At 33.2% G+C, this 10195-nt stretch overlaps 1 protein-coding gene across 1 annotated transcript; it reads right to left on the bottom strand.

Moving 5' to 3' along the window:
* Positions 1-343: 343 nt before the first annotated feature.
* On the bottom strand, positions 344-4421 carry LOC129298781 (ras-related protein RABA5b-like). The gene is made up of 2 exons (XM_054937218.1): positions 3973-4421; positions 344-972 (listed from the first exon to the last, which is right to left on the bottom strand). The coding sequence occupies exons 1-2, from the start codon at positions 4304-4306 to the stop codon at positions 656-658; spliced, it is 651 nt and encodes a 216-aa protein (XP_054793193.1). The 5' UTR covers positions 4307-4421; the 3' UTR covers positions 344-655.
* Between the last annotated feature and the right edge of the window lie 5774 nt (positions 4422-10195).

The raw sequence follows: 10195 nt of genomic DNA, 5'->3' as shown, positions 1-10195 counted from the left end.
CATTCAAACCACAAGACAAGTCTTATTTTACTAAACTTTAGATTTAAGCACTTCTCTTTTTTTTTTTAAACCATAATTTTAGGAAAAAACTTGTATACCTAATCTTGTATACTTAATATGTTCGTTTTCAATTAAATCGAGAGATATAAATCTTTTATAAATTATTTATTTTATAATAAATTTTTGTTATCAATTTTATTAATATACTAAAATTTAATTATTATAATTTAATTGAATAAAAGTATATTAAATATATAAAAGTAAGTACATAAATCTTACACTTAACTTTAAACAATTAATGTTTAACATATGATCTAGGACATTAGGCTTGAACATAGCCATATGCAAAAGCAAACTCTTTCTCCTTTTTCATTCACATAAGGATCAAGTTCCTCAAGAATTGAAGGAACAGAGGCTTTAAATTGAAAATGAAGAACGTGCTGCGCAGCGCAGCATGCTTTGCAATATGTGAGCTTTTAGGGAAAAAAAAAAAAAATTGACCTCCTTCGTTTTTTGGGGGTACAACAGAGGATGTAGACCGATAGAAAATAATTCCCCATAGGACAAGATTTCATACTATCAAGGGTAAGAAAAAAGGAAGACTACACTCAAAATATCCATGGGAGTGACAACGCCAAGTCATCTGGAACAAAACTCATGAAGAACAGCAAGAAAAATTCAGCCGGCCTTGCTTTGATCCTTCCCCATTAGCCAGGTTGACTCGATTCACGGACAGTTCGGCCTTGTAGGAATCAGAGTTCAACACTTTCCGGCTGATATTGCTATAGATTTCCTGGATAACGATCTCGAAAGCCGTTTGAACATTGGTAGAATCAAGTGCAGATGTCTCCATGAAGAATAAGCCTTCTTCTTCTGCAAGGCTTTTGCCATCCTCTATGCTAACCTCTCTGATATTCTGCAGGTCACACTTGTTTCCCACCAACATTCTTGCCACAGTAGTATCACAATGAACTGTAGGATCATTCATCCCAGAGTTATACTCCATCCACTCCAAAATATAAACAGCTTTTAACAATAATCCGCATACTAATTAAAATCCTTAATCTCATAAAATATATATTATGTTCCCTTTTTAATTAGTTCCAATTTATGATGAGTGAAAAGAAGATCATAAATTCATCGAAACGAAAATTCGAGTTAATAAATACAAAGGATAAAATGAGAAAAAAAAATTAAAAACATTAAATTGCTTATATTCTAGATCAAAATTAGCTGAGAGAAAATGATTATATGTTGGAACGGAGGAAGTAATTTTTAACCCAATTAATTAACTATGTGAAATGTAAATGACTGCATAATATTTCAAGTCCCATCAAAGATGGCACATAGCAAGGCAAACCATGCAGGACTTGAAATGAAGTCTACATCATTCAATTGTACTCCATCCCTCTGGTCTCATATATAAGCAAAAAATAACTGACACTTGGTAAGAAAAGTAGTTGAAAGTGGTTATTTCTCTTAATTGTTTTGCAAAATTGATCTTTTTCCTGCTGAAATACCTTCAGTACTATAATGTTTATTTATTTAATGATGCTCTACTTATTTACAGCAGACAAATCCATCTACTCCTATTGAAGGGAGGGCAAAATAGGAAGAATTCTTTGATGTACATGATAGAGGGACCTTTTCTTATATTTGAGACCAAGAAACACCCTTTGAAATATAATTTGCTTATATATGAGACCAGAGGGAGCAGAATACAATAAAGCAAGATCCAAAAAAAAAAAAAATTAACAGTGTTCTAACAGATGTGTCATCATCATGAGCATAGTAAATAATGATTCTGCAAATCAAAGGTTAATCCTCAGAAGAAAAAAAAATTCCTGGGTATACTTGTTCTCTACTTAGATAGGAAGACAAAGCAGAAATGATTCAGTTCTGAGTTTTTTTCCCCCCCCTTTTTTTTTTAATAAGTCCCTTGGTCTCTGAAAGCCATGTTACCCTATGACGAATTTGAGTCAAGTCAGATGGATCCCCTAAAGGGGACAAAGCTGTCCAAGAGTTCCTGAATTTTTTTAATTGAATTACAACATGTGAAAGTGCTTCTATGAAAGGGTCAATAATGTGCAGCGAAGTTGGAAAAAATATTCACATGTTCCTACTTTTAGGATTAAAACGTTGCAGCAAGTGAGCAAACACTTTGGGGTAATTTGGTATATAGAATAATATATATAGTGAGGGAATGGAACAAAAAGTGACACTCATTTCCATGGGTAAAAAAAAAAAAAGTCACTGTTGAATAATGATCAGAATGACATATTAAACATTGCATATTTCATTTTCTTTGCATTAGAAACAGAATCTATTTGTTCATTTTATACCAGAGAAGATGGCTCTCAATTAATTGCATTGCAAACGCTATACATAGGCAAAATCCAATTCACATCCAATAAAAAAAAATAAAAAAAAAAACCTTCCAATTTCAAAAAAAATCCATTCTTCGCCAAACTCTAATCATCTATAACATTAATAAACCTTACAAATGCCACCAAACAATTCATATTCCATAATGTATATAGATGGTCCATCAATGCTAGCATCTATGGCACTTCATTTATCCATTCGGAGTCCTACCACCAACCAGTTTGAATACATTTCCTAATAATAATTTTCTGATATTTTTTAATCATCAGTGGACATGCACACATGATTCCTATTATAAGATTTCTCTTCGGATCATAAATAGTTATTTGCGTGCAATATCCTTATGAAAAAACACCCCAATTTATCATTGACAAAACCTTCATATATATTCTGTGCCAATAAAGAAAGAAAAAACAAACAGCTATGCAAGTGCCAACAACTAATTTATGTCACAAAAAAGAAACCCAGCTCTGATTTAACTTCACTCACAATTCAATTGATCATAGTGAAACAAAAGAGAGGAAAAGGGCAGGCCAACTTTCCTTTCAAATACGATCCAAAGCAAGAAAGCTATAAAAGCAAGTTGAAATTAAGAGCTGACAGTAACAACAACATAATGAAACAATTCAATTGATCATAATGAAACAAAAGAGAGGAAAAGGGCAGGCCAACTTTCCTTTCAAATACGATCCAAAGCAAGAAAGCTATAAAAGCAAGTTGAAATTAAGAGCTGAGAGTAACAACAACATGATAGCAAATTGAAGCAACATTTAGCAAAATGTCAAATGCAAGATGACGAGAGATGCTACTTTATGTACAAAACAGTTCTCGACAGTCCTAATTAATTCGGATTAGGATCTCTTTCCAGCTGTAAAGGTAGCTTTCGTCCATTTAGAATGACTTGCTTGATCATTTTAAATTCTTCAACCAAACAATGCAATGCAATACACACACACACACTTAAAGTTGATCAAAGTAGACCATAAAATTGTTTCACAACAAATGCATAAAGGATTAAGATTATTGATGTTCATTTTATAATTTTACTATACAAGTAAACCCCTCGAGCCATATTCACCAATAAAAGAAGTCATGAAAACAAAAGGAAGAGGAAAAACTGAACAATCCTAATTAATTCGGATTAGGAGCTCTTTTCAGTTTACAATATAGCTTTCGTCTATAGAAAATGACTTGCTAGATCATTTAAAATTCTTCAACCAAACAATGCAGCACACACAGTCTCTCTCTCTCTCTCTCTCTCTCTCTCAAAGTTGATCAACAGCAATAGACCTCAAAATGTTTCACAACAAATGTATAAAGGATTAAGAATTGATGTTCATTTTATAATTTCACTCCTCGAGCCAGATTCACCAATAAAATAAGAAACAAAAGGAAGAGGAAAAAGGCATGCTTGTTTAACCTTTTAAAACCATCCAGAGCAAGGAAACACTGCACATTTCAAATTATCAGACCCTAAATGATACTTCAAATCACATTCAAACACTTCACATTCAATCTGATCATGTTGCTATCAGGTAAAGATAAAAGCAAACAGAAATTAAGAGCAGAGGGCGAGCATAAACATACGAGAAAGCTCCTCGAGCCACCTTTTGATGCTGTCAAAAGTGGTTCTCCTACTGATATCGTAAACAATGAGAGCCCCAACGGCACCTCTGTAATAAGCAGAAGTGACAGCTCTGAATCGCTCTTGGCCAGCAGTGTCCCAGATCTGAGCCTTAATTTCTTTGCCATCAATTTCCACGACCTGGGTCTGAAACTCAACCCCAATTGTAGCCTTAGAATTGTTATCGAACTCGTTGCGAGCAAAGCGAGAGAGCAAATTGGACTTGCCAACAGCAGAATCACCAATCAGGACAATCTTGAAGAGGTACTCCTCACCCACTTCCTCGTTGTCCTCCATTGCTGCAAAATTTTCGAGCTTTGTGAACTTCCGAGTGTGGGATTCTGCAAAATGTATAAATGGGAGAATGGTATTGGGGGGGGCGGAGTGTGAACTGAGTGAAAGAGCGGTGGGGTTTAGCTTCAGGCACGTCGCGTGATTGGCGGGGTTTATCGCTTCTTTTTTGATCGAACCGATCTTTTTAGTATGATAATAATCGGTGTCTATTTGACCGACCTTTCGGTCCAGCGCATTGACTTCTTTTCATCAAGTTTTAGAAGAGGGAAAGCAAAAACGAATTTCTATATATGACTCGGTGCTAATGTTATAAATAATCTTCCTACATTTTTTTCGTATTATTTTATTACAAATTACCCTATTTGTACAATTATTTATAGGGAAAACATGACATAAAAATGATATGATATTTAACAAAATTTAAATAAGTTAGATTTCAGAAGAAGCTTATCGAAGCCAAAGTGTGTTTTCATGTTTAGAAATTTCCACAACAACCTTGTAATTTAGTGGTATATAAACTTCTGTAAATGAGAGGCATTGAATTCAATTCCTTGTTAGTGCTTGCCCTTCTAATTTAAAAAAAAAATTATGATTTTGTTTTTATTAGCTTCTAACATTGTTTCAAAATTTATTAAAAAAAAAAACTACAAAGATGCTTACATTGTCCATTAATAAATTTTTCACATCCACAATAAAATTTAAACTCACGAATTTATAGGTTATAAGTAAAATCCTGATCAACATGATAAACTTTGTTAACAAAATATTATATTCTTATATTATACTTTGTGTTCTTTTAAATAATACTTCTTATCGATATTTAATGTTTAATATGAATTTTAAAATTTATATGATTTTATATAGCTTCCCTCCACCACCATTTCTCTTCATTGTGCCTACAAATTTTTATTAGGTTTTGTGCGATTTTTTTTTGTCCTTCAACTTCTTTTACTCATGTCAATAGGACTTTTACGGATTTTTTTAATAAGATTTAAATGCAATGAGAATAATATAATCTTTCAAATTATTTTAAGTATTATTTACTAACGCATTACTCCCATGAAATGTGTCGTTGGCTAGTTGCAGAGTATTATAGTTCAAAAATTAATGGACCGCGTGTGACACTTACAAATTCAAAGTTTATTTTTCCCATGAAAAAAAAATATTAAAAGATCTAAACCCTAAAAATATTGGCATGAATAATTGTTTTTTCTTGCTTTGGGAAAGACAACAAAGCAGGTGGGCCCATGCATTAGAAATTAAAAGAGCAATATTCAAATTTTGTAAGTAGGGCGACATTCCACATGCTATAAATTTTATATTATTCATGATGTGCTATTTGGCACAAAAAAAAAAAGTTAATAGTTAACTAATACACTAGTTAATAAGAAAATGAGACACCCCAATCTTGCTAAGCAATGTTCCAATAACTAAGGTTAAAATACTGACTAAAAAATATACTAATATTTATTACCTCATCATGTTTGAAATATAATTTATTTATAATAGAAGAATGACTGCGTGCAAAATTGATATTAAAAAAATAATATGTGGAGGATATTACCAAAAGTTTTTTTTTTTTTTGGGTCAAAAGGATATTAAGTATCAGGAAGGATGCCTAATGCCTATCAAGTAGAACTGTGAATTGTTTTTATTATTAATTAGTAATTAATTAATTAATAATTAATACATGGATGGTTTGTTAATTTATAATATTGATGAAAATGAATAGTCAACAGTGAAGAAATGGATAATTATTTTCTGCTATGACGATGGTGGAAGGATTACAAATTTAAAAGACAAAAAACAAAAAGGTTTATGGATTAGGTAGTTGAAGATTATGCTCTTTGAGTGATTATTAATTTCCGTAGGGTAAGCGGACAACATGCGAAAGTGTGGCAACGTGCTGCCACGCCCTAAATATATGGGAACTTAATTATTATTACTGATAATATGGTTGGTGAAGCATTTAAATATACATAAGGGGTAATTAGTTGATGGCCTAATAGTTAAATGAATTTATATTATGTTTGGATGCATATGAATTTATATTTAAATTTAAATCAAAATCAAATTCTTTATCTGAACACTTAAAATTTTATAGGTTTGGATTTACTTATATATGCATGGATTTAAAATACAATGATTTCAACTTTTTTAAAAAACAAAAAATTGATAACTGTAGGTAGACAAAGCCCCCTATATAGTACCCCTACTAACCATATCCGGCCAATCCTTGTCTAAAACACTCAGAAGTGCAGCTGAAGGTTAAGAGATTGCATAAATCCTAGGTGTTGCAGCGAGCCCAAACTTGGCAAGAAGATATGCAGTCATATTACACTCGAGACATGCACGTTGAAGCTGGATATCTCAATTCCGCTACGAGAGATTATTTTGGATTTCTAAAATCAAATCCTGATCAAAATGTTCTTGGTTCAGTGTTGCCAATAAGATTTCCAAACCCTCCAAAGAGTCCATTTCCAGAACATGATGTCTCGAGCTTGCATCCCACGCCATTTTCAAACCGAGGAGCAATGCCCAAATTTTGGTTGAAAAGCTATCAGTGCAGTCCAATCTGCAGGTGAATCCCTATAAGAAATCTGCCTTGAGAATCCCATAGCAAACCACCATATACAGCAACATTGCCAACAATTGAGAAGGCGCCATCAACATTAAGCTTCATCCATCCACCATCCAAGGGAACCCACTTGTCCGAGCACTACCTTACAGTAATAGTGTTAATTATAGTCAGCCCAAGTTTCCAGTGAGCTTCACAAGAGGTCTCAACTATAGCCCTCACACGCAACAAAACTTCCTCGAGTCTAGTAGATTTTCATTCAAACCAAAACACATTTCCCTGTTGCCATAACCCCCAGCAAATTACTATAAACAGAGCCCCCCAGTTCTTCCCCACAAAGAGCGCATTTTTGGACAGGTTTAATGAAATCCACTCCTTTAAAGCAGGTCTTTCAAACCGTGCTGACGAGGGGAGTAAGCTCTGCCAGATTGCTTTTGTCTGCATACAGCCATGTAATAAGTGAATCCCATCTTTGTAAGCATCGTTACATAAAGGACTCATGTCCTCCAAGCTCAAACCACCTCGTTTCCATTTAGAGATACTAAGAAGTCCATTTCAATAGCATACCAGAGGAATGATCAACATCTTTGAGGAGCTTTAATTTTGCTAATTTTATCCTAGCAAGAGCCAGAATGAGACTCAATTGTTGAAAGCAAGCTATAAGCCGATTTGACCGAAAATAAATTGTACTTTTTACCACACCATCTAATATCAACCTTGTTATTAAAAAGCCCAAATCCATACTATAACATCCTCAATTACAAACTTTGAATTTTTAATGTTCTAAAAGGGATAAATTGATAAAATTGAATGATTAATGAATTCATAATGTTTTTGGACCACTAATAAAGTTATTGAATCATTGAGCAGTCTTAGAAGAGGATTTTGGAGTTTGTGCAAAACAAGCATTAAGTGAGGCTCAAAATTCAGTTTGAGCTCATTGTGCTATCCACCGTAGCGGACGCACCATGCACCATGATGAATGTGCAAAAATCTACATAAATCAATTATGTACACAAATCAAAACAAGAGGAGAAAGAGGAACACGTGAAGGATAACGGAGGTAGAGCTTGAAGATGCTAGGGCTTCACTTTTAGAGTTTTTTGTAAGCATTTTAAGCTACCTCTTAGCTACTCTCCTCCTTCCCTGAATGAAATTTCTATTAGTTTAGGAAGTATTGGGTGTTATTTTTGTCTCTCGTTGGGTTTTGATCGAACACATTGGATTAGTTAAACCTTGGGAAGTTAAATCAAGCTTTTAAACTTAGATTTATGGATCTTATAGTGATTTGGGATTTTTTATCAAGTTTAGATGAACCCTAGGTGAATTTGGAAGATTAGGAGTAATATGGGTGAAGAATTGATATAATTTAACTATTTGGGTGTTAAATAGAATTATTGGAGTGGGTTGGAAGTGTTAATTTTGGTAAAGAGGAAATTTGGGTATAGTAGCTATCCAAAATTAGGCTAAAAGGAGTTGAATTAGAGTTAAAATTAATGATTGATATTTAATCTTGTAGATTAAATGTTGATCGAGCCCTGTTAAGCTTGTGGACCCTTGTAGGGTAACCAAATTGCCACAATAACCTTTTTGTAATAAAAGAATTAAGGTAACCGAATAATGTAGTCCTTCTATTTAAGTGGTTATGGGTTTGCAAAAACAAATATATATTCTATTATGAAAACTTTGATTTATGCATGACTTGTTGATGTTTTGAAAAACTTGTATGAAATGGTATTGATCTAATGTATTATTCTATCCTTAAAGCCCTTTTTACGTGTATTTGTAAGATTGGATGCAAATTGAAATGTTACTAAATGTCATATTATTATCTATAATGAGAAATATGTCTATGATTGAAATGGAATGAGCATGATAATTGTAAAAGGGTAAGAGTTTATCCTAGAGTTGTCAAGGGATATTGTATGAAATTCATATGGTACATCGGCACTATGGAGGCTCAAGTGCACAGTCTCTCTTGTTTAGAAGTTCCAATACTATCTTAGAGGAAGATTGGGCATATGACACCTCGAATATTTGAGAAAGGGGGAATATGTGGTCCAAAATAGGTGAAGGCACTTTTGGCCGAAGTAGCCTCCCATAATTGGTGATAGTCTAGTCACATAAACTTGGTCTTATCATATTTTTAGCCCACATATTTGATCGAAGGAAATAAGGAGGATATAAAATACAAAATGTTGATCAGGCATTATATGGATTAGTAAATGATAAGCATGTGTTTGATATATATTCGATAACTTATTTTACTTCATACACTTATATGCTATTATTGTATGCTTATGAATAGATAAGATTATTTAGTTACCAAGTATTTAACTCAACCCTATGATTATATTTTGCAAATGAAAGATCCAATAGGAGTAAAGGAAAGGAGGACTCTACTAGGGTTTGAGGAGCTTGAGTTTATATAGCTCTTCCTCTCTTTATTAATAGTGTAATGAATCATTTGTATAAATTTATGCTAACTTAGGATCATATATTGTTTTGGGGTCATTTGTACGAGAATATGTTATTTATGGGTATCTCGACCTAGGATAATGTAATTATAATGAAATTATTGTAAGAGGTTGAGATACTAGTACAAATGACATTATGGTGGTATTAATATATGCATGGATAAATATGGTTTGGTTGGTTGTGTTAATGCCTGTGCCCCTTAGTTATTTTGAAATCATAGTTTTAATGGCCAAATCATGTCTGGAATGAAATTGTTGATATACAAATATTCAATTAGATGTGTTGTGGTCCAATTGAGTTAGTTTAAGTAGTCCTAGAGTTATTAGCACTTAGATAGTGGTACTGGACACCTTGGGGATGAGTTATGAAAGGAAAAAAGATTAACTTTTTGTCTTGGTGTCTAACTTCTAAATGGTGAAAGGCTTAGTTGTAAAAATGGTACCAATAGCTATGTAGTTAAAAAGTCACGTATAGACACTTGAATCACTCAAAACGGACGTTGGATGGTGAAAAGATGCATTCTAAAGTTAGCTAGAGGTGCTATCATGATAGCAACAAGCACACTGTACAGCCAAAAGACTTTCCTCTCTGTGCCATTCGCTATGGCAAATGACATATGACCTGCAACGGACAGTGCAATTTAGAAAGTGTCCAAATTGCCCTCTTTTGATCATTGTATGAATTAATTTTTGTTCCTACGCTTCTATTGTTCCTTTTTATATGTTTTAAATCATCATTTGAGCTCAAACATCTTTTCAAAAAGGGTTTATTGAGATCCCAACTTTTGAACTTGATTTTTAAACTATTGTGTTATAATAACCTAATATAAGGAATTA

This window comes from Prosopis cineraria, unplaced genomic scaffold (assembly GCF_029017545.1).
Source record: "Prosopis cineraria cultivar Desert tree isolate PC_DT_omini unplaced genomic scaffold, ASM2901754v1 PC912, whole genome shotgun sequence".
Taxonomy (NCBI): Eukaryota; Viridiplantae; Streptophyta; class Magnoliopsida; order Fabales; family Fabaceae; genus Prosopis; species Prosopis cineraria.
Note: the sequence above shows the minus strand (reverse complement) of the source record. Positions and strands in the feature narration are given on the sequence as shown.